Raw genomic sequence first — 27,132 nt, 5'->3', positions numbered from 1 at the left:
CTAGAAAAGGATGAAGAGGAAATAATTGAGAGGAAACAACTAAGAAAGCTGGCTGCTCTGCTAGAGGGAGGGTTTCTCTGTTAGCTTTTGAGTGAACACAAGCAAGAAAAAAATTGTGAGATAGGAGAACACAACATCTATGCTGAAAGTGTAGGGGAAGCTGGACAACTTGCTATTTACCAATTCAGTGAGAGGAAAAACTTGCTGACTTTCTGAATCCTGCTTGGAGATTAAATTCTTTTGCTTTGTTTAGCATTACGAGTATTTGTAAGTATCACCTTGATGGATACCAGGATAATGCGGAAGAACTTTCTTCTGGTTCTGATAAAATGTTTACCTTCTGCATCTGGCTTTCAGCATTGATCTCCTGTTGATATTTTAGGGTATTACTTTTTACTCTGTTCTGAAGTGTATTTCCTGAAGAGTCCCTGTTGCCCTTTTGCTCTGGAAGTAATGAGACTTCTGGCCATTCTGTGTGTGAGCTCCAGCTCCACAGACCAATTACAAAGTTCTGTCCCATTTATGTTAGGATTAGATGTGAGCTGCCACTGAATGTCGTAAGGCGTGATACTACATTTACATAAGCTGTCAAATTAACATAGCTGTATTAATCAGAAGAAGTATGACATCATATCTGGCAGTTCTAATGATTTTAATCATAAATTTTTCAGACATGTAGTTGGTCAAATAAACCAGAGGCTTCTGACTGGGATTTTTTGAATTTTCACTTTTTGAAAAACGGACACAAAACTCGCTTCAGCATAAGCAGCATAAAGACCTCTTGATATTCCTCTCCACTGCAGTGGTTTGTTGGTGGGGTTTGAACCCTGGGTTTAATTTTCTATGTTTAGTAAAGATTTCTGCTGTGCAATGAAGAAGAGTAATGCTACTCCCCTCCTCCACTGTGAACCAGCTTCCTATCAACATGTTGGTCCCTCATTTCAGAACCACTTGAGCCAGAAGAGATTGGTGAGAACCGTCATTTCTGGTTATGCCTCTGACATGGGATGTGATGTAATGTCCATGTTACTGGTTTCTGGGAGGAAAATGTCAGCTGGTGTTTCTAAACACGCAGATCAGCTTTTCCAAATGTACTAATGTGGAAAAGACGTGGAATCCCCGTGATGTACAGAGAGGCGCTTCATTCCTACACCTGTCAGGGGACCTCTTTTCACAGTTTCTAATAGCTTGTATCTTGTATCTTTCCTATAATGCTTCCTGGAACAAGACTACAATCAAAAGTATGTTTTGTCAAAAGTACAGAGCTGTCAGTTATCATAATTAATGCAAAAGCACTTCAGGTTGGATTACAGTCCTGCTTTAGTGAAGGGTTTAAATTACTTATTTTGTCAGAATTGCTTTCTTAATTTCCTCCCCCAACCAAAAAAATGCAAGTTTTGAGCATTTGTTGCCATTTTTAGTGCTGCCTTAAAAATGATGCCTTGTTCCTTTTTGCAAGACTTCTAAAATATTCTGAGAATCATTCCTTGTTCATTACTGCTTTCCATGTACGGAACCCTAAGAACAGTGGTAAAACCTTTGCCTATTGTGTATTTTTTCAGTAGCAATAAAAACCAAGTAAAGCAAGTATCTACTCAGCCACCAGAGACAGACTTCCAATGCTTCCTTGTCCCAGGGGACATTCCAGTGCAACGTCTGTGACAGTGCTCAGGTAACTACTAAAGGCATGGAGACGTACGTGATGTTCATCTGATGCAAAATCATACAAACGATAGAACTTTAAAATGTAATTCTGTAATTTGTTTCTGTACTGTGCTTGGACATCTTTTGGAGATGGGGGGAACTCTGCAAATTCTGATGCAGTCTCAACTGTTTCTAGGCATAATCATCACTTGCTAATGAACAAAGTGGAAAATATGACTGCAGAATACATAACTTCCCAGACTGCACTCTAGTGCAAGTTCTTCAAGGTAAAGTTGACAACCGATGGCACTTCCTTAATGATCTGAGACCACGCACCCTTCAGAGAGCTTTTAAAGAGCTTCCCTCTCCTATAGGTATGTAAGACTATTTCATCACTTCTTTATCTCAGTAAAGCTCTTTGGTGTTGAAGAATGGGACATCAAGGTGGAAATTCAGAGGGGTACTGTGGAAAGCATACTGCATTGTGTTGCAGAGAAAATCTCAAAAGAAAAAGAATGGAACCAGAATGGAGAAAAACCTGATCATTATAAGCGTTTGGGTGCAGGGGAATCCTGCTTTCTGTGAGATAAGGCAACACAATTCCCTCCACAGACGTTTACAGACACGTCCAGCAACTTAAATATAAGGTATTCTGATTTCACCAAGAGGTTTTGGCAAAGGGTGAATGATACTGTGCTAAACAGCAAAGATGCAAACATGAAGAAGTAGCCTGCCATCTTGGACTTCTTACATTCGGTGTGTTATCTTTTAGACCGTAAGCAATTTAGGACTACTAGCTGAATGCTACAAACGCTCCCAAAGAAAGCCTTCAAATAAAAATCTTCCTCCAAGTCATTCAGACTCCAGGCAACACTGAAAAGTCCAGAAAGTTCCGTATTGCCGTTGTCTGGGTACCTCACAAGAGGAGCTGGTCTTATTGCTACTGTGGTGAAGGTATCTATACGGCTTTAATTCTGAGGATACAGGCGACGCGGCCAGTCTTCCGTTCATCTGCTGCTTTCAGGGAGACAGGAGGGAAAGCAGAGGGAGGAGAAGGCGCTTTACGCCTCCCTTCTAAGGACCGGAAGCTAACCGTCTGGGTCCTTTCCACAGCGCCTGGCCCTGGCCGCAGCTCGCGGGTACTTCCCGCCGTTTTTCCCCGCCGGCGATGCGGAAGAGCTGGCCGGTGGCGGCCCGCAGTCTGAGAGGGGCGGGCGGGGCGCCGGCCGGGGCGGCGCGGCCCGAGCGCCCCCCCTCCGTGCTCTGCGAGTTACTCGCGCCTCCGCGGCAGCCGCCGGGGACGCTCGATTCGCGCTCGAGTCCCAATCCCACGGCCCCGCCGTCGCTGCGCCTCGCCCCCACCGCCCGGCCCCGCCTGCCTGCGGGCTCCGGGCCCCGCTCCTTCCCGAGCCGCGGCAGGACGGGGGCAGCCAGGCGGCGGATAACGCCTGTCCCGCCCGCCCGCGCTCCCCTCCCTCCCGCCCCGCCGCCGATCCGGCCGCGGGTGGCGGCTGTCCGCAGGGCGCCCCGCCGCGCAGGGAGGCCTCCCAGCGCCACGCCGCCGGCGGGCCTCTCCCACCCCGCCCGCGCAGCGCTACCGAGCGTTAACAGTCGCGCCGCAGCCGGCGCCCGGGGCGCTGAGGGCCGGGGCGCGCGGCGAGGTGACACCGGCCGCGCCTCCCCCGGGCGGGGCGCGAGCGGCCTCCCGGCGGCTGGGCTCCCCGCCGCCCCGCGCCGCCGGTGTGGCAGCCGGGAGCGCCGCCCCCGCCCCGCCGCCTGGCGACCTCTGCCCCGGGGCGGCGCCGCCGCTCCTCAGGCGCCCGCTGCCGCTGCCGGCCAGCCCCGCGCCTCGCCGCGTGCGCCGCCGGCCGCCACTTCAGAACCGGGTCTGGACAGCGCCTCGGCGCCCGCCCCCGCCCCCCCGTCGCTCATCGCCCATTGGCTGGAGAGCGGCCGCGGAGCCGGGTCTCCCCGCGATTGGCCCGAGCGGGCTGCCACTCAACGGCGCAGGAGGTAGGGTCTGGCACCTCGCTCGCGGCTGAAGACTTTGAGAAACGCCCGTTTGTTTTGTAACCTGGCGTCTCGCGCCTCCTCTGTCACCGCCTCATTGGCAGTCCGGCCGAACCCGGGGACTTTCTATTGGAGAGCCGCCGATGCCAGTCACACACCCACCTGAGGGGACAGTCCGGGGGCCAAGGGGCGGGCCGTGCCGGTGGAGGCGTGGCCAAGGCGGTGGCAGGGGCGTGCCCACGGCACAGGGAGGGCCGGGGTGTGGCGCCGGGGGCGGGGAGAGGGGCGTGGCTCCCGGCAGAAAGGGGCGGGGCAGGTGGCGGGGGCGGGGCGAGGGTAGGGACGCTTCGCAAGCGGAGAGTGCCCTTGTGTCTCGAGCCGGGAAGCGGCTGGGAGCGGAGCAGTCTCCCCGCGTGCCGCGGCGCCAGCACAGCCCCCCCCCCCATCCCCCCCAACGAGACGGGACGGGACGGGACGGGACAGGAGAGGCGAGCGAGCGGCCGGCCGGCCGGACACGCCGGCAGGGGCAAGGGGAACCAGCGGGGGCACCCGGCACCGCTCCGCGGGGGGAACCTGAACCTGCCCAGCAGCGCCGGAGCCAGCGGAGAGAGCCGCTCCCCCCTCCTCGTCCTCCTCCTCCCTCCCCAATCCACCCCCGCGACCCTGGTCCTCCTCCTCCTCCTCCTCACCCCACTGGATACAGCGAGGGAGACACTGCGGCGGAGGCGGCGGCGGCGGCGGCTCCTGCGGGGGGAAGGAAGCGCCCGGAGAGCGGAGCGGCGGGAGGCTGCGGATCTGCGTGCCTGGCGCCCACCCAGCCCGAGGGGAGCCCCCAGGATGCGGCTGAAGCCCGGCGCGCTCCTGCGCTTCTACAGCCTCTGCGGGATCCTCGTACAAGGTACCGCCTCCTCCCCACCCCTGCCCCGCGCGCGGGGAGGGAGGGAGGGACCCCGGGGGGGCACCGCCGCGGCCCGGGGCATCCCCGGCCCCGCTGCCCACCCCCGCCCCTCCCCCGCCGCTCGGCCTCCCCGCCGCCCCGCTCCTGACCCGCTCCCTCCCTCGCCCCTCTACCGGCTCCCCCCCTCCGCCGCCCTCTTCTCCCCGGGCGCCCCCAGCCTCCCGCTCGGGTAGCGCTATCCAGCGCTAAAGCGCCGCACGGCTGTTAACCCTTCCTGCCCTTCCCCCGTCAGCCTCTTCCCGCTCTCCTTCGCCCTCTGCGTTCCCCCCCGCTCCCTCCCCGCCGCCGCCAGTCGCTCGCCAGCCCCTGCAGCCACCCCTTCAACTCCCCGTCACCTCCCCTCTCGCCGGCCGCAAACGTGCCCCCGAAAGTGCGAGTGCAGCCGCAGCAGCAGCGTGTGCGCTGCAACAACCTCCCGGGAAACGTGCGGGCTCCAGCCGTGCCTCCCCGGCGGGGAGACGGCGGGGGGGTGTCCGTGCCTCGCTCGCGCCGCCGCCGGGAATGCGTGTCTGTGTGCGAGGTATAAAATATATACGTAGGGTAATCGGGTGAGCCGGGGGTTCAGGAGCGGATCCCTTCACCATCCTGCTCCAGGCGGCTCATCCTGCAGCTAGTTTCCACGCTGGATGTATTCCGCTCTCCCTCCTCCCCGCCGCCTTCTTCTCGCCCGCCGCACCCCCGCCGCCGCTCCCCCCAGTTAACGTTATCCGTCCAAGTCAAATGTAGCGGCCGCCGCGGAGGGAAACCCGCGGCACGCTGCTGTCGCGCCGGTGACCGCCGCGTCTGCCTGCGGGAGATCTTCCCCCAGACCTCTCCCGCGCTGGGGGGAGGCGAGCCGGCAGCCCAGCCCGCGGCACTGCGCTGCCGCCGAGAGTTTGCCCCCTCAGCGGCGGCGGGATGGAGGCGCAGCCCCCCCTGCCCCCGCCGCCCTGCGGGGCCCGCGCGGGGCGGGGCGGGGCGGCGGGAGGTAACGGTCGGGCGCGAGGGTCGGGGAGGGCGGCAGCGGCGGCCCCGGCAGGGCGGCCCCGGCCCGGCGGCCCGGCCGTCCCCGGCGGGTGTAAACGGGGTCAGGGAGCCACCGCGCAGCAACTCGCCGGCGGGCGCCCAGTCCTCAGGGCGGCTGCGGGGGGACGGCGGGGCGTCTCTCTCCCCTTCCCTCGCTCGGCGTGCGGGCTATTTCGGTGCGGGAGGGAGAAGCGAAGAGACGATTAAACTAAGTGACCTTGTAAGATTTTTTTTTTTTTGTCTTTTTCTTCCTCTCGCCCCCGTCGTGCCATTTCGCGTCAAGTTTAATATATTTCGCGTTTCCCTCGGCTGCGTCATGTGTCGGGCGATCTCCGGAGGGAGCCCGGCTGGCAGCCCGTAGCGGGAGCAGAGGCAGCCGCCCGGCTGCCCGAAACACACGAGCCTCACCCCCTCCCCCGGTCGGCCAGAAACCTCCCGGTGCCCCCGCTCCACCTCCCGACGAAGTTACCGGTCGTGGGGGCGAGAATGGAAGGAAGCGGGAGTGCGCTTGGCAACTGCAAAGGACAGTTTCATCGGGCAGGTTATTTGTATTCTTTACCAATGTTTATGAGTTGCCCTGTACGTCACTGCACAAGGAGCTGCTGTGTTGGTGCTATACAAGATTATTTATTGGGGCATGTGTGGCGGGCTGCACCTGGGGGTTGGCTCCTCTCTGCCTTTTACATTTCCCTGTGAATTGTCAATTCATTGCCCTGCAAAGCGGGGGGGGGCGTCTGGACTGACTTTCTGTCACCAATAAAATCGGGGCTGCTGCTGGAGGAGGAGGATTTGATCTTTCCTAAGATGCAATCAGCTGCATTCAGCGCATCGCAGTTTTGAGAGTCAACCAGTGATTAAAAACAGTGATGTCTTTCACAGCAGTTTAGGGAGTGTGCCAGGCAAAATGTAACTCGGTGAACTGCATCAGGTAAAAAACATGTTGCAAGAAAAGGGGTGTAACGCAAATCTGACTGTGACTGTGTGAAAATGACCGGATTGGGCCTGTCCTTGCAGATGGGGAAAAGCGATGCTTAACATGTTACCCAGCTTGCCCTCTGTGTGTATAAAACATCTCCCCCTTTTCAGTTTCTCACACAATTATTCTTTCCGCTCCTGATTAAAACTGCAATCAAAAATACTTAGCCACTCTGTATACCGCACTTGCAGAGTGCTGTTTCAGGAGGCACTTTTGCTGGGCACTGTTAAAAAAAAAGGGGGGATATATAAAGAACCTGTAACCCTCAGACAGGAGTGAGAGGAAATAATTTCTACTATCCTTTTCTCCTAAGGTAAAGGAGAATGGAGAAGAAGATGAGTAAATATTTTCTAGGAGAAGACTGTCCTGAATAGTGACTGTATCTAACAGAATACGAAATTGTTTTAGTCCACCTTATAGTGCTACTTCATAAATGTTGTTTTCTCAATTTCTGCCATTTATTTTGGCGCAACTAGCAGGCACAGTTCCCATATTAGACACATTTCTTGTTGTCAGCTTTATTCCTGCATTTAAAAGTAGTTTTTCCTGTTGGCTTGCTTTGCTTCCCCAAACTGTGTTATGAAGTGGCTCAATGGATTTGTTAGATTCCTCCGATTTTCTGTTCGTGGGCCATGGGATACACAGGTTTTTCATTAGCTCTGTACGTGAATAAGATCTTTGTTCTGAGGATTTGAAGCACTTCTGGATTCTAACTAAGGATGGTTCCTGTTAGTGAAACTGAAGCTAATTAAGTTTAAAGACAAGGTGACAAACAGTCCAGCTGACATGTGTCCTGTATGGAAGTGTGCCTTTCTGGCATGATCTGTGGAGAGACTTGCTTGAGGAATCTGTCCTGAGTATTGATGAAGCATCAGCTGAGGGAAGAGGACATAGAATAATGCTTCTCAGCTTGTGCGCGGAATAGCATTAACAGCAAGCAGTCCCTTCGGAGAGGAGGCAAACAAGAAGTAAAAGAGCCCAGTGTCAACTGCTTGCTGTGAAAGGGGAGCGATGGAGGTGGAAGAGGGAGTAAATAACATGTTGAGCTGAGAAGCGGTTTGTCAGCTGAGTTCGGGTATGGTATTAGTCTGCTCTGCCCTCTCCAGCGTTTGCTGTGAAAATAGTAGGATCTCTGGCTGCTGTTGTTCTTAGCTTGTGCACTGTAATGATTCTGGAGTACTTAAACCACGTCCCAAGTGGTTAAACTGTTACGTATGTTTACAGTCACCCTTACGTTTTTGTTTCACTCTGTTTTTTCCGCTTCATGAATTTAGCCTTCCTTAGACAAAATTTAACACTTGGAGGACAGCATATATTTAGAATAACTCAAGTACATCATCTGAGCTGTTTTTATGCAACCTGAAAAGTAAGTTCTTTTACAAAGAGTTATCACATGAGAAACTGTAATATTAAAAATAGTTTTGTTGGATTCATGGTATACAGATATGGGTTACGATTATCTTGGAATTGTAGCTGCTGTAGCCCCCTGCTGTGTGATAATGCAAATGGCATCTAATGCCTTAATGTGCTCTGCTTCTGAAAAGACACTGGATAGTGCTGTATGTGGTAGCAAATGATCGACTTTCAGTTCTCTGCCAACACCAGGCAAATCTTCTCAATATGGTTTCTTCAAATGCTTGCAACCTGTCTACTAATGAAAATAACGTAGGGACGCTTTAATTTGTCTGAAACTGTGATCAATGATGCAACAAATCAGTGAAGGCAGATAATTGCTTACGGGTAAGACTTTTTTTTTTTTCCCCCATAAGCCCGGATCTCTTACAAGCAGAATTAAAAAAAAAAAAGAGCAAATATGCAAATGGCTACTTCTCAGATCATCTAAGCTGATTTAAGACAAAGTTGTCATACATGACTCAATATCTTGTGTATCTAGATTCTGTTTTGAATTTTCAGTAGGATTTTTGTTAGCAAAATCTTGGCAACCCAATGCTGTATGCATAGGGATTGTCTTGACAGCTAAACGTTGTTACGCTAATACGGTGTACACCAAGTCAAAAGCACGTTTTTGTAATTCTGTAAGTTCTGTGATGGTATAGACAATTACAGAATAGAAGACAATAGTTTTGATATGATATTTATTTGGAATATTTCACAACAAGTTAAAACATAACATGTATCACTCTACTTGACGGTGACTGTCTTTATATAACTTCCGTCAATCTAACCAAGGCTTGGTAGGCTTATTAGCTGCTTAGTTCTCAGGTTGGTTCATATTTTATGAATTCTTTTGCTTGATTTCTTCATGTATTTTTATTGATAGTCATCATATAGCAGTTCATGTTCAGTTTTAGAACATGAAGTAACTAAAGAATCCAAATTCCCATTGATGACCTCACACAACTTCCCTGAGGAATACATGAATAGGAATCACTCACTCTCATAATATTTATTGCTCTTACACTCAAAATATTTATCAAATTTCTATCATAAATTCAACAGTAAACAGTTTTGAAGTTTCTCACTGAAGAAGTAACTCCATGGAAATGTTGATCAAGAGAAGCACCTCCATTAAAACAAATAGATTTTTCTTGTCTACTTTCTTGTTATCTTTTTATTTTTTTTTTAATTTCTGAAATGTGAAACAGTGAATCCCCCTCTGCTTTTAAATTTACTTAATTGTCGGTTGCAATTCCATTATAATGTACTATAAATGTTTTTAATCCATAGGTTTTTTATTATGGAAGCCTTAGTTATCATAATTAGCTTTCCCATCACTCTGGCCTGATCCTACTATTGACAAAATGTGTTGAATGTGATTACCCTTACTCTTTCCACCAAAGAATTCATCTTTTAATATTGCTATGTAAAGTCAAGATTGGATTTAGAGGTTTTTTTTTTTTTTTTCACTTATGCATCACAAATGGTGATTAAGTAACTGATAACAACTGTATGTATGGTAAAGAGGTAAAGACATGGACACTGACATCAGGTAGTTGCCAAGAGAATAGCAGTATAACCAGAGTGTGGTTGACTGTGTTAGAACGATGATTCCCTCTTCATCTAATATTTAAAAGGTAGAAATAGAAGATGCTGTGATTGTCCTCTTAATGCCTTCTCCAAGAGAAAGAAGGAATACCTCAATTTTGTTTTAAAACATGAATCTAACGGCAGGCTAATTCTGTTAGACACTCTCAAAACAATGGAGGGTCTTCTCTAGAGAGAATGCCACTGGCATGCTTTTTAAAATACACATTCTAAAACAAGTGTAGAATGGTAAAACTATTAGACATAGTTTAGTAGGTGTCTCCTCTGGGATTGCATCAATATTAAGTCTGATCTTAATGAGCATATCCCTTCTTCCCAAGGAGTTTTTGAGGTGTGTTTGAAAGGAAGAAAGGCAAATATCAAATTCCAGTGGCAAGAAGTAACTTGTAAAATCATGATTTCTCTCAGGAATCTGCCCCTGAACAACTTATCTTTCTACATAATGAAAACATTTTGAAAAGAATTGAGTATTTTGAAAAATGTGGGTGTATTTGCAAGGGTTCTTAATGTCGTGCGTTTTGTTTGTGGTTTTGGGGTTTTTTTTGTTTTGTTTTTTCTATGAATCTATTTCGGGATCTTTTCCCTTCATTTTATAAATGAAAATTAAAGACAAATTCCAAATGCTTACAATTTCTCTTATTTTAATGCACAATAAGCTCAGGATGGGTGCTTTAAATGTCAATACATAGGATACTATCATAATAGCATTTTAAGGGGGGAGAGAAAGAAACAGAGAACATTTATTTCGATGACAAAACAGAGTGCTAACACTGGAGGCTGTGTATTGCATCTTCCAGTGTCCTCTTTTAATACTAATGTTTCGCGTGTAGGGCTTTCTAACATGGAGAACTTGGAACAGGCAAAAAGGTTTAAGTGAAGAATGTGGGTAGTTATTTTTGTTGTAGATGGACTGGAAGAGTCCCTGTTTCTTCCTTTAACAATGTCTGCCTACCTATCGTCCTATCTCCTTTCTGTAACATCTGTAAATGTGAAAAATAAAATCTTGCTTCCTTTGCCATCCTTTTACTTGCAAAACAGAGATCTATGTAAGCCTTATTCAGGAGTGTTTTTGCTGTCTGAAAAGTTTGGGATTTTTGAGGGAAAGACTATTTGTTCCTAAGCACGAGTTGAGTTGTATTTACTGCTTTCTAGTTTAATCAAATGGCTCTTGGAGACTGTGAATGCTTTTATAGCTCTCACATTTTAAGTAGCAGCAAATCACTGTTAATATAGTTTTACATTACTATGAATTCATAAATTTAACTTTTTTCTATTTTATAATACTCAATTTAGGATTCTCCTTCTTTCTTACATACCTGTTAAAGAATATTAACTGTCCATAGGCAGCTGCTCTTCAGTTTTAGAAAAATAATCAGTGTATAGTCTGTGTTTCTCAATTTGAATCCCCAAAGCTCTTTCAGAGCTGAAGGTTTCTCTGTGTGTGTGTATATATGCATATATATAGTTTTGTTCACATAGAGATATATTACTGAACTCCTCTCCAGCTTATTCTTTGTTCTGCGAATGGAGTTGGCAAGGTTTAGGTTATTTGTAAAACAGTGCATATTGTCATATATGCAGTATAGTGGTTGTCTGCATAGCTTTGATATTCCCTCTATCGTCATCTTTCTTTAAACAGTTTGTTGACTACCTGTCTTTTTCTTTGTTGGATGGGAAGGATAGTGCGAGAGAGACTGTCCTCTTATGTTAGAGGTGAAAATACTCTGGTTATATTTTAAACTTCTTATATACCACAGTATTAATCAAACAACAATTCTAATAATGGTAATTCAATTGGCAAATCTTAGTTGAGGTAACCTGAGTATGCTATTACGTGCAAAAATAATTTGTGACCACATATGAAAATACAGTTATGCCTTTCTGGATATCATCAATGTATAATGCATTGCATTATTGCCACTTCTTCTGGCAGAAGCTGAATAGCCCAGCACAGCTGTACTGACCCATCTCAGTCTTAAACTCTGGCTTTTCAAAGTTCAACACTGGAAACTCTACGACTACGACTCACTGACAGCTCTGAAGAGAATAAGGCCAAATTACTTCACAGCAGCAGTTGTAGTAGGCACTTTGGTATTTTCCATTTGTTCCGATATTTATCCCAAACTGACCTACATCTGCTGGATTAACAGTGTAACTTGACCTGCTTTTATTCCTGCTATGCTATAAGGCAGGAAGGCTGTTCTGGTTAGTCCCTAACGAGGGGAAAAGCCGTACTAGTTGAAGCAGAAGCAATCAATTTTTACAATTATGTAGGGTTTAAGGTCATTGAATTTGCTACTGAAAAAATATGTTACTTTGCTATACAAATTTGTTATGTACTGAATTTTTTTCTGTAACAAAACATCAAGCAAAAGCTAGGAGATGGTACAGACAAAATCAAGCTGGAGTTTAATATTAAAAATTTCTTTTAATTAAAAGACTGTACAAAATATGTTCCAGTGTCAAGCTCATTTTATATTTATCCCTTTCAAAGGCTTTTTTTTTCTTCTTCCCTAAGTGTTAACATGTTTTTTTCATATGTGAAGTCTAAAGCTTGACATGCTAGTTGGTGTATCATTGTGATACATTGATGGATGTAAATTGAAGAACAGTGAAGAAGTCTCCACTGGTTTGCACAGTTTATACAGGAAAAGTAAAACTTAGTTTGATATCTGAAAACACTTGTTCATACCCCAGGTCATCAACTGAAATAAATTTTTTGTATATTCAAATATACAAAAATGTAGAACCGCAGCTGTTTGCAAATTGGAAAATAAATGCAATGACTAGAGCTATTACTCACTAAACTGATTACTAATTAAGAATTAAAAGAGTATCTCAAATCTGTGACAGGTCATAAAATGTACATAAAATATATGTACATAAAATATACAGGAATATACTGTAGTATTGCCTTCACATGAATTCTTTTGTTAACTTCTAAAATAACAGTAGTGAAAATGAGAGAACTTCTTTTCTGTGTGTTTGGAAGAAACCTTAAACTAACATTGCAATTTTTCATGAATCGAGTGGCATGTGAAATATCTTGTTCATTAGAGTAAGCATGGCATTGCAGTTTCCTCTTAACTTTATAATTTTTCAACTTTTCCAATGCACTTGCAGATTTCTAATAATGTTATTGATGTCTCCAGGCTTCTATAGTGTGGCCTTGTAATACTATGAAAAATAGGTGAGATTTGGACTAATATGGAGGAAGCTATAGGTACCATCTTGTTTAATGATCATTTTGGTTAATGAAAAATGATAGCTGGCAGCCTAAAGATTCCCTTTCAATTTTAAATTAAAACCAATTGTAGCAAAGTTGGCAACACCTAACATGGAGGAGCTTTTCAGAACTTAAATATCAAGTCTGACAAGTACTAGGACATTACATATTAAAAGAGAGTGTGCCTCATCTTTTGCTATAAAACCAAATTAGCAGTGAATTAGCTTTATAGGCTGTGCTTTCTCTAAAGGCTGGAGTCCTCAATCTAACATGTTACAGTCTTATGATACTTCTTGATGGCTGCTTATATAAACATAATCAAGATGATGTGTATTTGAACACAAGTAGTGTATAAGTAAGTTAAGTATGGGCTAGCACCTTGACTATTTGCCCAGCTTCTTCAGAACGTTCTCCTTGCCTTATTTGGAATTTTTTTGTCAAGTATTTGGCATGTCTCTCCTCACTAAATGTAAAGTTTGTGGGTTACAAACTGCTGGTTAATGCTTTTTTGGTATGTAAAATGCAAAATGTATGCTGTTCTTAGAGTGAATAAGTCTCATTCACTCCTTAAAGAATGGTCCAGAGCTCACATAATTTCAGTATTTGCCCCACAAAATAAGTTTGGGTTTTAGAATTGTATCAGACTAAAATGAAAATGTTTTCTGCTTCCGAAGTCATCTTTGTTTTGCAAATTCTAAATCATTATTGCTTTGTGTTCTGAATGGTGAATTTTGGAGGTGGTGGAGAAGGCATGTAATCAATAGAAATATATGGGCCATTTGTTTTTTATGTATGGTAGATGAAAGCCTCAGTGGCTTATAGACTTATTTATGGGATGTTCACATATGTTTAACAGACAAGATTAACATAATTTCAAAATAGCTTGGAATATAAGATTGTTCTAAGTGAATAGACTTCTATATATTTTGTGTAAGCCATACTTGGGGGGGGTCATTTAAAAATAACGTGACTGCAGAATTTCCCAAACTATCTTTGGATTTTGAGAAAAAGAATTATATCCGATTTTGTACAGATTTGGTTTTGTCTGTTAGAAAAGCAAGTGATACTTCTGTTCTTCAAAACCACAATGTTTTTCCTAATCTGATGCAAAATGGAGTTACAGGAAATCTGGATAAAGAAGGCCGTTGAACATGTTCTGTAAGGGGTATTCATCATTTACTGTGACATCTGTATTGCAGGATTTGGAAGTGCAGATGCATTTAATGTTCATTAGATTATGCCTATTGCAAACTGAAAGACACTGTAAATCCCAACAGGAAAACAGAAGCCAGTAGTTTGTATCATTTAAAGTGAACAAATGAAAATTTGCTGTTTATTGAATTGTTAGTATCATAGGCTTTTTTCTTTTAATTGGTCATTAAAAACTCTTGTCATCTGAACTTCTAGAAAGGAAGTATCTTCAGAAAGAAATTTCAAAATAGGTGACTAGGTGGTCACAGATAGATGTGGAGTAATCTCCCTGCAGGCCTTGTCTGCCTAGGATACCTGTCAAGAAAACCAAAATCTGTTTCTTCTGTTTGCTGCTGCAAGACTTGAAGTGGGGAAACAGCAATAGCCCTACTCTGTATGCATTAAGGGATTTCATTTCTTAAGATTGTGAGGATAAAGGCCTCAAATTTGGATCCTATATAATCTATTTACATTAATGTGTCGACTATGCAACAAGTGAGCGATGCCATGCCATGCTAACACCTAAGTGGCCTTCATGGATGATATGTAGGTAGGTAGATGGATGGGGGACAGGGAATGGTGCAACTTATTTTCTCTGCGAATAAAACATCCCCTCCAGAATTACCACAAAAGCCTTTGCTGTGAAAGACCAAGACATATATGAAGATTAGGCTGGAACAAAACACTGTGTGACTTCAGGGTTGCAGGATACAGCATACCTTTTCATCTTTCTCCTGCTATGACTTTCCACCTCTTCCTTTCCCCAGGAAATCAAATGCAACAAGTGAAGGTTTTAGGGCAAGTGTATTCTGTGAAATCTATGAGAGGACATCCTCCTCTCTACCTTGGAGAAAATACTTGGGAGGGATGTGATAGAAGGCTTAGATTTTTTTTTTTTTAATTATTATTGTTTTCTTTTCTTCCCCTTACTTCTCTCTACCTTCCTCAAATGTGCACTAACAGAAGTGAGGAGGGGAGCCAGTGGGAGTCAGTCCCTGGCACTGGGGCCCCTGACTCCTGCCAGGGCCACCAGTTACAGAAGCTTATTAGTGAGGTAGTCATAAGGCTCTAGTCTCTTTTGTCCGTTAAGAGCCTGATTTTTTTTGCATCGGTACAGCATGGAAGACTTCTTAGAGGCATTGGTAGGAAGGGTCAAGTTTGAGAGCTGAAAATACTTCAAAAGCTACCATATGAAAAACAGGAATTTAGATGGATTTCAGCATATTGATGCACATGTGCTACATGAGATCATCTCAATGTAGCTTAATTTCATTTTCCTTGTTTTAAGTTAGATAAATCAATTATTTGATTTGAACATTTCGTTCAAATGCAGCTAAAACACTATGTAGGTACAGTTAACTCCCATTTTCTCCCTGTTGCAAGACATGCCATTGCAGTGTAAAATGCAGTACTATCCAGAATAGTCACAGTATCAATGTCACTTGTGCTTTATTTCAATTAAGAGAGTTACAGAAAATATCTAGTGCAATGTGTATTGGTATAAGAAATCAGAGTTGACCAATGAATATCAATGTCAAAATAGAAGATGTCTTCAGAAATAAAGTTCCACTGCTATTATGTCCTGTTAATGTGAGTGAGATCTTAGAAAATCCAGCATGTCTAGAAAAATAGACTAACTATTCTGCATGTGTAGCTATGTGCTTATCAAATTGAAATACAGGCAGCTATGCTAGTAAAACTTTGTTAACATGTTCTTACGGTAGGAGTGGGTAGCTTTTTAGGTGCTGCTATTGTGTTATGGTGAACTTCTGGATTGTTCAAATACACATCTCATTCTCTAACAGGGAAATTCTTGACATGAAAACTTTCAGTCCAACTAACAACTAAAATTTTTACCCCATTTCTGAAAGGTTTCTACTATTTGCAGAGTAGAAAAGTAAATATGAAACAACTTACATGAGCTATAATTAGTTTTTTAAACACATTACTGAGGCTCTTGTGATGTCTGTATCATGAATATATTTTTTTGCATCTGTAGCACATATACGTACTATAAAGTGTCAGACTACTGTATGGGAGAATCAATACAAATACACTTGTTTTGGTTAAATTAGAGAAATGGTCCCACAAGGAATATTAGGGATGGATTAGCAATCCATTGGGTGTTTATGGTGCTTCAGAACAATATTTGTATTACTACAAGTCTCTAGCATTCTTGCATATGTGGTTTTTTTTCACAGAATACACTTGCAAAGTATCTACATCAGACGCTTTAATAACTCCTCACAAACTTGTTAGTATTGTTTCCTATGGAAATGTGATAGCTTTCATTGCAGAATACACGCGCATATGTGACTATAGATTACAAAAATAAATCAGTAGATGATAATATTTGAAAACTTTTAAATAGAGAACTAGGTGGTGCTGTTCTTTCATCTTTGTAGCTTAGCTGAATTCTTAAGTATGGACTGAGAACACCAGGCTACTACTTTTCAAGAATGAATTTAGCTCTCTTAAATGTTTAAATAAGCTATTGCTTCTGTTTTCATTGAGAATGCTACTTTGAGAGCTCATAACTGCACAATATAACACTTTCTGCTTTATGTAGAAGAACTTTTGCATCCAACAAATGGTTTAGTTTTATTCAGCATGGTGATATACTTCCTTTTATCCTCAGTTTGAATGACTTCAGAGTGAATTCTAATAATTTTTTTGACTCTTTACTTGGCTGTATATTCAGGATTATTTGGTCAGATCAGTTTAGCATGATTAGATGTGTGAACCTTTGAATACGTTTCCGTTGTTGGTTTCTTAAAACATTTTGGGACTAATTTGCTAATAACACAATCAGATCATCAATAATAGCTGGAAGAAGTTTGTTGTAACTGTGTAGTAGCAGTATATAAACCACAGTTAATTAAGCAAGAAAACCAATTTATTAAATTTTCTTCCATTTACAAAAAATATAAAATTTTAATCACTGTCTTGTCTCAATGCCATTAATGCTGTAATAGGAAGTAGTGAAGCTAGACTATAATGAACTGCCTGGGATCTAGATAGATTTGTTGTATCAGTGTTCAGTGTTGCAACAGAATAATAAACATTTAATTAGAATCCAGTTTCGGTATGTAGCACTTCGGTAGAGAATGCCTCTCATTGACCACTGCTTAAACAGGAATGTTGAAAGAAGAGATGGAAGACAAAGAAATAAGAGAAAAGTGTATTTCTGTACTGAAAAAGTGATGAGAATGTGCTCTAGCTAAGTCAGACTTAGGAATGTGTTTGCTCTAAGTAGGTAATTACTTATTAAAAAAATAAGCTGTAGCTGTTAATAGTCACAAATGGGGGAGCGCGAAAACACATTTTCTTGCAGTTTCGCTCCCCTATTCATTCTAAAGCGCTGCAATATAGAGAGGAATCTGAAGCAGAAAGTTTGGTTTGTACTTTTTGATTGTTCATGAGTAAGCTTAAAATGCTTTTACTTGACTCGGATTAGAGATTTTGTAAAATACACAAATAATACTCATAATATTGCAAATTAATATCTACCAGGGTTAAAAGCAGTAATTCCTTTTATGTTGATTTTTGTAAAATTTCAGTATTGTTGTGCCAGTGTTTGAATAGTACCAAAAGGTGTTTTGATTTATTTTTGGAAACTGGAAGGAAACCCAAAATAACTCTAATTCACCAAGAAATAATTTTAAAAATCCCATTCCATTCCTGAAAATCAAGTATTCTTGGCACTGAAGCAGAAGCCAAATTTGAGTAGTATACTATATGTGTTAATAGACTTTGTACAAAGTTTTTGCTGTGTACTGTTAAAAACTATTAATAAAAACTCACTGCCGTAGTTAATTCAGTGCTTAGCATTTGCTTGTTCCAGATTTGTATATCAGAAATAGTGGTTCAATTTTCATGGGTTAGCAGACCATTTACTTTTAAAAGGGGTGTGTTAATAGATTATGTGTTACTAACTGTAGTTGGGTACAAATGTGCAGAAGATTTCTGAATGCATATTATAAATTGAAAATTATTAAACTAGCTACCCTAAGAAGTTTCTGCTTTCTCCCACAACCTGCACTTTGGCTTGTGGATTAGCACATACTCATGAATATTTGAAGTACTGCATTTTTGCAGTATTTTCTTCTTTTTCAGGAAAGTGCTGGACCCCTGAATCAAGTCCTCCTATATGGGGCCATCATCCTAAAGAAGCATGTGGCTGGAAAGCGAGAGATAATTTATTTCAAGTAGTTACTTCTTTTCAATTCTTCTGATTCAAAACAAATAAAATCAACAGTTTGTGTACTGTATTCTAGATGGGTCTGGGCTGTCAATAAATAAATGAAGGAGCACTTCTGAGTCTGTACCAGCCCACTCCTTTCTTAACAGCTACGTATGAACATATGAAGGAGTGAGGTGTTAGAGTCAGAGTTACTATTGTTTTACTGAGGGATTTTTCTAAGGTACAGATGCTATTTAAGAATCTAATTTAAGCTGGTTGCACAGAAAATGTCTTGTGATTTTCTAAAACATTCAAAATAATTTTTGCAAAATGAATGTTAGTTGATCCTCAGATGTGAGGAAGAGAGAGGGTTATTATTATTTCAAAACAGAGCAAGTAAGAAATAAAGCTGAATTTTTATCATCTGTTCTCTGTAAATTCTGGGAAACACAATGATTCCACAAGCATCAGTAAAGCTCAGATTTGTTTTCTGAGTAAAATGCTAGGTTATTTTTTGTTCCCCCCCCCCACCCCCCTCCAAGTATTACCAGTATGGGAGAGATCTGAAATAGGTACTGAGTTTTAGGTAACTTTTCTATTTGAAATTATTGAGGTTACCACTGTAGGTTTTTTCCTCTTAGCTTACATTGCAATGAATAATTTATACATGAAGTGCAAGATAACACCATATATAAGGTTACTTTTCTAATCCAAGAAGATACCACAATGTAAAGAAACCATAAAATATTTTGCATTTTTATTTGTGAGGAAATGGTATTTTTTCTTCAACATTCTTTGATTTCCAAGGTCTCTTACGCTTTGTGTTCCATTTTCAGCTTTTATTCCCTTTTAATCTGCTCTTTCATCTCTTCTTCCTGCATTGTCTAGGTTTTTAGGGTTTTTTGTTCTTCTTATGTCAGACTTTATATTTTCAATGTATTAAATCTGAAGATTTAATAATGCTGAAGAAGAGGAAGTCTGAATAAACATGAAGTTATAATCTGTCTCAGGCCAAAACATGAGGAACCCACTCTCATCTGAAACTTCAACCCAGCGTTTTCTTATCTCAGACATAAGACAAAGTAAAGCTTTGTGGGATTTTTTTTTTTTTTTTCTTTTGGCTTGTTTGGATTTGGGTAAGAATAACACTAAACATTCATGTCTAATTTAGTAAAAAAGACAACCAAGAACAACTTAACTTCCATTGTACCTATGGAAGGGATACAGGTTATGAGAAGAGTACAATAGAGAATTAACTTATTTTTTGTAAGAATATCTCTGCTTTTGCTGTGGCTGCACCACTTTTAAGTTCTTAGATACTTTCTTTTGATATTTGCAAAGACTTCCACTTCATAGTTTTTCAGTTGCCACAGTTATAGTAACTGTTTACTCTCAAATATTGTTAAAGCAAAACTCGTTAGTATAACTTTAGTATAGAGTATGACTTCAGTTTGATTCTTCGGTACAACTTTAGACAACTTGTACTTCAGAGTTCAAATTAAAACTAAACAGATATGTATAGAGAATTTAAACTTGCTGTTAAACTCAAGGGCAAAAAACCCTGAAATCTTTCTCCCAAATATGTAATTTAAAGGAAATACATCATGTGTAGAGTAAACTGAGTACTTTCCCCTTCTTTTCCCTGATAATGGGATCTCACAACCTTTGGGTTTAACTTTTTTAACTGTGGTTCATCAACTCTAATTAAATTGAGCTCTAAGGCTATACAGGCTTGTGATAATGATACAAATGTGGTTTTTTTGAGAGTTGTTTCATAGTGTTTGTCATGATAAATTCCTCTTGAAAACCTTTATCTGTGCATAACGTTGCAAACATAGGGCAATTAAATGGAAATCATAAGATGGACAGAGAATTGTGTTGTGTACCTCTGTCTATATCAAAACTGAAAATAAATTATGAAGAAGATGATAGGGCAATTATTGCATGTTATTTGATGAACCTAATTTGGTTATTTAGTTGACTGTACGTAAATATTCCCAATATCCAGGAAATAAGTTGTTTGGGTTTTTTTGCCAACCACCCCCCACCCTTCCACCACCCTGAAGAATTTTAAGTGTGTATAAAACTTTGCTGGCAACACTTAAACAAAATTCTAAAGTCCAACTCTTCTGCCATGAAACCAGTTATCTAAACTGAATCAAAGGTGATTGTCTCTTTTAATCTGTGGGGGACTGTATTATTTGGAATTATGTTTATTTTCATTGTGAAACACATAAAACATTGGTATCAATGCTCAGATAAAATCAAGATTGTGTTACTGCAACGGGATTTCTTGTGTGTTGTCTATAGTTTTTGCAATTGCAGTTTGAATTGTAGGTATAGTCCATGTGTGTGCTGTATACCTGTTTCTGAAAATTCAAAGATGCAGTCACAGTATGTGAAGTCATTCAGTCACACAAGAGTGGTGGCATTTTTTTCAACTTGCCAAGTGCATAAACTGTATATCTTAAGTAATTGCTGTATAGAAATGTCATACATATAACAGGACCATTTTATTGATGCTTGTTTGTCAGCACCTGCATCCCAGAATGGATATATTAAATAAGTACTACTATTTTGCAGTTTGCACTTGGGGATGCTTTTAAATTTTCTGATGACCCCAGCAAATCAAAACCTCTTCCCCCACCCCCCCAAAAAAGTCCGTTGAGATTGTGCAAGTACAAAAATATGTTCAGTATAGTGCTATAATATATAAAGCTTTTAGCCACCTAAAATGTTGACTAAATGGTGACTATTGGTCCTTTAAATGTTTTATCTTATTGCTGGGTCTGCTGGCAAACATCTTTTAACATTTTTGGGGTTTTCTCATTGCAACATACCATGAGACAAAGTATGAAGTAAAGCAAAGTTCTTTATTCTGCATTAACTCTTGTGTTGAGCCTGTCTTATTCTACATTAAGTATATCTTCTGAGTAGTTCAAGTTCATCAGCTTATAGCATATCTAGGTTATGAGGCTGAAAGTAGAGATCTCCAAAGAAGTCCGGGAACTAGAAACATCATGAGGTATGGCTGAGCTAATTAGCCTTGTGTAGTTCATCTTCAATACACTTATTTTCTTACTTTTGTGGTTGCAAATGCAACCATTTAACTTGTTAGTATACGTCCCTTTCTTCTCATTTAAGTTTTTTTAGTATCAAAACATGCTATCACTGTACTAAACCAGATGTAGACATTAGTCTTGGCTTCTATTTATAGTATTTGTCATAATATAAAGTGATGTAGCAGAATGCTAAAAATGTATGTTGAAATTTAGAGTTTTGAGTGAGATGTAGGCCAGCTTACAAAAGTGCAGTACCCATTGTGGTCAGTAGAAATTCATGTGCAGAAGTTTGAAAAGAGTCGGGTTGTTTTTCTGTTATCTAAGTAAAGTGTATAGTCTGCATTTATCGAATATGCAAGTTTTAACAAACTTTGTATTTTTCATCATTTGATTTGCACTGCATTCAAAGTTAATAAATTAGGTGTTCGTGCATGAGTTATCTTCTGACAAGAAAGAGTGGGCAAAACTAAAGACAGCTTAAGTGCAACAGCTGAAGCGGTCTGGAAGTGAAAAGTGAAAACATCTCCTGAAAACGTTTGGTTTTGCTCTCTGTAAATAAAAGTCACTTCAAAAATATGTACTATTTGTTTTTAAGTGTTGATGTTGATACAGCTGAACTATGGAAGACCTGTTACCAGCTAGTTGAATAGAGTCAGTTATGTTGTTCCAGGTCATCATGGGTCATCTGGTTAATGCTGGATGTGAAAGACTGTACTATATTCCAGCCTTTGTCCTACTTTCATGAAGCAGATCTTTTTCACTGAAGAGACATAATTAATTTCTATGAAATGGGTGCATATCTGCTTGCCATTCTTTAAATGCAACCATTTTACTTAATTTCTGTTAAATTCTTTATTGTTTGTAGCTGCAGGGATTCATATGTTAAAGTTATGTTAAAGTTGTGAATTTCTTATACTCCAAGATAAGCTGAACAAATGGGAATAAAAGTGTCTAATATAAATACTTTCAGTACTCTTAAGCTTTTCACTTGTTTCGCAAGCATTTGCGATTATTAACACTAAAAAAGGTAGTTTGAAATGGTAACAAACATAACTGTTAATATGACCTCCTCTTTTCACACAAACAACCTAAAATTTAAAACACCAGGAGGTCACTTGGAATGCCTCTAGTTTTGCACTGAATTTGGTTTAATAATTGTTTTATTTCTTTCTTTGAGATTTCTTTGTTAAGCAGTAATTCTCCTGTAAAAGATTAGGTTATTTACTAGCAAGGTTAAAAGCTAATACATCTAATAAAATATTGTAGAATGAATTTTATTATGTATTTGAAGTACATCCACTAAATTTTCAGTGGCAGATGTATCGTTTTTATTATCAGCTTCCTTAGACTCAAATGAGGAGAGCTGCCAAAGCAGATCTGAATGCACCTTGCTAATACTGAAGTTTAAAGACTAATCTTGCTAATCTACAGACCTGAGTGTGCACATATGCGTGGAGTAGGCATCTGGGGAGAAGGATAAGATTTGCAAGGCTAGAAGACACCAGTGCAGTCATGTGGCAGAGGCTTCAGATTAAATCCAAATTTGGATCCTTTCCTTTCTCCTAGACAGTACTGGTCTGAGCAGCTAGCAACAAACCGTAATTAGTTGAGCTTGACATGAGTATCCTATTTGAACACTGCTTCTCTGATCATTGTGAGATAAGGGCATATTTCCTCTTTAAAATGAAAGTAAGAGTGCCCTTTTCTAATGTTGACTTACCATGATTTGACCCTCAGAACTACTAGATCAGATTCTTCTTAAACAGGATTCAAAGAATTAGGGAAGCACTAGGACTTTCTAAGAAATGACAAATATTCTTTCCGAACACCTGGTCAGAAATCTGCTTCATTGCTGATAGTTAGCTGGAAAAGTCTTGAAGTAAGCAAAAAAGGAGTAGGAAAACAGTCTGATACAGAATGACAAAATTCCTGGAGGCAGGATTCATGAGAGTAATGCTTCTATTCATTCTCTAACAAACTTCTGAACTTGTTTCATGTTGCCTTTTTTCAGAAGTTTGAAGTTAGGACCAAGTTTCCTCAGATGATATCATGTTATCTGTAATATCTGTGTAACTATTCTCAAATTTTCCTAATTTCTGTGTGAAAAAAAGTTTTTAAGAATTTGATGTGATGAGAAAAAGGATCATAAAACCATTTTTGCTTAGTCTCTTATAAACAAAAAACCTCGCATTATTCTCCTGTCTCCCTCTTTAACCACTCTCCACCGTGAACAATAAAAGTCTGTAAAGAAGATGCTTCAAGTTTGGACTGTCTTCCCCAGTGTTTTGCTAAAAATATAAACAAATGAAAGTGGGAAGTTTTCATAGCTGCAGCTTGTTTATTTGAAAAATAAGCAGCAACATATGCTGGATCAGTTACCTGAAACCCACGTGTGTGTGGAAGAGCAACTGAAATGGGAGTTGGCTTAAATTCATAATGACATCCTGGAAGCATTTGGAAGATTTTCTTTTCTTGTGGGAGAAAAAAATATTTTTGTTCGTATTTTCTGTTTCCATGTAAGCTGGAAATTTGGCAATGGAGTTTCATATGCAGTCTTAGTTGTAAGTGTGGCTTTCATCTGAGGGCCAGCAGTGCCCTGTCACAAAACTGTTAATGGTAGAGTCGTACTCTTGTAACTTTGGTTCAACTAGTATAATTTTGAGGTTGAATATGAATTCTTTCTGCACCTTATAATGTTGCTTCAGTTGTCTTGGACAGTGCCTTGTCTCATGAGACCTTTTTTGCTTTATGGCAAAATGCCTGATGGCTTTTGCTTTTTGTAGGAATGGCTTTGTATGTGTGTGACAGTTTCTCTGAGACCACCTAGCCAAAGCACCTCCTATGATGACATTGATCTTAACCTAGCTGCAAAAATATCCCCACCTTCCTGGATAGTGTTAGGTATAAGGAGTAGTTGTGGCTTGTGTGTGGATTCTTTGAGAGGTGTTTTGTTTGTTTGTTTTTTAATCTGTTGTTCCCCTTACCAAAGTCTTTACTATGTTGCCTTTTTAGTCAGAAAATGGTAAATTTGGAGAGGTGAAATTAATGTGAAACTAAGCTGCTGGCTGTGCTTGAACAGCTTAGAACTTTAGGAACTTTAGAATATAGAAGAAGATTTATTCATTGCCACCTCTTGCACCTTCCTAACAATGCTCAACTACACAAAACATGTTGGTGTTTCTCATGGGTGCTTCTCTGTCAGCTGAGGAGAGATTTGGGAGAAATACTGAGGTAGCAGGGAGACAAACAAGAAGATAGGACTAAACTGAATAAGCAGATCTGTCCCTCTGCTGATCACTGCAAAGAATGGCAAATAACTGAAAATTTGAGGAGGACAGTTAGCAAAAAAAAGGAGGCAGGAAAAAAAAGGAGTAGTAGGGCTGGTCAATGTTTCATAGCTTCAGTTTGGCTGAGTGGCATTTTTGTTTGTGCCAACACAATTAACATCCTAAAATTCCAAATCTTCATGAAATTATCTAGGTGGAGGTAGGCACAACTTTATTGACTTTGGAAATAAAGTTTGAGCATGGAAAAAGCCCAAGTGAAGTACTGTAAGAGAAGAATATTGGACCCATAGCATATGCATTTGGTACTGCAAAGGTAAATATCTTTTTGGCACTTGCTGTTGTTTCTTGGCCAGATCACAGACAAAGGCCTAAAACACATGAGCATTGCCTGATGCTCAGCTTGCTCCCATTCCTTGGTAGCTGCATTCACATAATAACGTAAGATTTTACGGTGAGTTAAGAAATCGGAAAATGCAGAGTTCTGAAATGGTGGGTGGAAAGGAGAGGGAGAGAATTAATGGATAATAATATGGCAGAATCACAGTACATGTGATTTGAGGCATGGAAGGGGGAACTGCCTGCTGTAAGGTATAGGAAAATAACATAAGCAGTTTCAGATGGAAAAGAAATGCAGAGACCCCTGCTATGTGCAGCTAGTTTGCCCTCAATACACAGTTTAGTCATAACCAAATTGGAACTTAAAAATATTTTTGAAGTTCTTCATTAGAATTAAGAGATTACATGTTTTGCCCAACCTTCTGCTCCATACACTTTCTGTAATAAAAGAATAAAATATTCTTTAGGGTGAAACATTAAATATCAATGTATGGTTATAAATTTTTTTTTTTTAATTGTGCAAGTTTATGTTATCTTACTTCCTCACTTTTTTTCCGGTATGGGACCTCCTTAATAATCATGACTTGCTTGTTTCTGTGGTTGGTTCTTACTGTGTCTGATTTCAGAATAACAACTTGAGTGACTTCCTCAATTTACTTCTTATATAGTGACAAGTATCTCATACCTCTATTCCAAATGCTGTGTGCTTGACTAGCCTCAATCCAGAGGGTGAATATCCCTCTATGAACAGAGCCTATACTAATAGTTTTCAGAATATACATCAGCACTAATCTGCTATTCTAAGCTGGCACGTAATATAGTCCCTTTTATGAACTAGGAATTCATTTATAAATAAGATTAGGAATTTTTTGTTACTAATCCTTCCTTATTTTTAATGTCCACTGCTGCTGGATTACTACATTTGTCATTTAGAGGCACTGTCACATTTGGAGCTCACACTTGTGATTTTTAATTTTTTTTTGGCTTTGCTTCCAAGTCTTAAACTGTCAGCTTAAAACAGGAAACTCTATAGCATGCAAAAGGAATAATAGCTACAATTTCTAATTTCAGACTGTTTTATTGCTCCAGTGCTTTAAGTCATGAAGTTTTTTCTAGATGTTAAATCATGCTTTCTCCCTATACTGATAGTTCTTCCTAAGTTTATCATCAGTAAATTTAATTAGCACATTCTTACCTATGTGGAAGTGTTGCTTATGAGAATGTTAAGTGAAGTTTGTCCAAATCAATCTGAGCCTCTCCAGAAATAAGGAGAAGCTAGTAGAGTTTATTTTCCGTATGATATAAGCAATATTTGCTGTCTTGGGATAATCTGAGGGTATTTGATTCCTACCTTGTATTTGTGGTAAAAAAAGATAGTGATTTTTTTAAAAAAATATATCCAATATGGTAATTATCACGCTAAAAATATTCTACAGCTTCTGATGCAGAATTTGAAGTTTGCTTTACTTTTTAATCAAAATTCCATTTGCATTGCATAAAAAAATGTATACAGATAGAAATATTTTCCTTCTTCAATCTTCTTTATATATTCTTTGCAAGACTTTACTTGTTGATAGTTCTTTTTATCCTCCTCGTAAGCATGAATTTACTCTTGCCTTGTTTTGTTTTTATGATTACTTTTTTTTGTAAGTGTCCTTGTTTTCAACAGAACTAGGTGAAAATTGATCAGAGTAGTCTCTTGATGTAGCTATCTATTCAGTAAAGTCAGAAGTCAGAAGCTTCTCCAATAGGTTTTTGGGTTTCTTCACTTTGATTAAGATGCTGTTTCTCGACAAACTCATGTGAAAGTGCTGAATCTAAGTATCTTCCACATTTCAGTGGGCTTGGTGCAGATGCTTTAATTCTTCATTTTGTTCTTCTGAAGTGAAAATGCTTTCTTTCTGGCTTGGTTTTGTTTATCCTCTAGTTTAATCTGCAATGCTTTCTAGTTGTTCAGTTCAAGGTTATATTCTGTACACTGATTCAGCTACTTAACAAAACAATGTGTAAGATAATATAATGTCTAGTTGATACTTTGTGGCAAAAAGTCACAAATCCCATCTCAGTCAGATTTCTTTATTCCCAATACTGGTACTGTATGTTCTTGAATGTATATCTGGGAAGTTGAAAACTAGAAGTGAATTAACTTCTAGTAGTGTCTGCCTACAGACCAAAACCACCAAGTTGTCAGTAGAGATTGGACTTAAAAAGGGAAAATCTCTTACAGGACTTCCAAAATTCTTCTGTG

General features: G+C 40.8%; 1 protein-coding gene across 2 annotated transcripts in view; it reads left to right on the top strand.

The window, feature by feature from the left end:
• Positions 1-4,100: 4,100 nt before the first annotated feature.
• Positions 4,101-27,132, top strand: part of CADM2 (cell adhesion molecule 2) — a 691,281-nt gene continuing 668,249 nt past the window's right edge. For both annotated transcript variants that reach the window (XM_072885977.1, XM_072885992.1), the window contains exon 1: positions 4,101-4,552. In XM_072885977.1, coding sequence (XP_072742078.1) covers positions 4,492-4,552 — 61 coding nt within the window. In that variant the 5' untranslated portion in view covers positions 4,101-4,491. The remainder of the gene's footprint in view (positions 4,553-27,132) is intronic.

This window comes from Ciconia boyciana, chromosome 1 (assembly GCF_034638445.1).
Source record: "Ciconia boyciana chromosome 1, ASM3463844v1, whole genome shotgun sequence".
NCBI lineage: Eukaryota > Metazoa > Chordata > Aves > Ciconiiformes > Ciconiidae > Ciconia > Ciconia boyciana.
The sequence above is the reverse complement of the archived record's forward strand: the minus strand, read 5'-3'. Positions and strand labels throughout refer to the sequence as shown.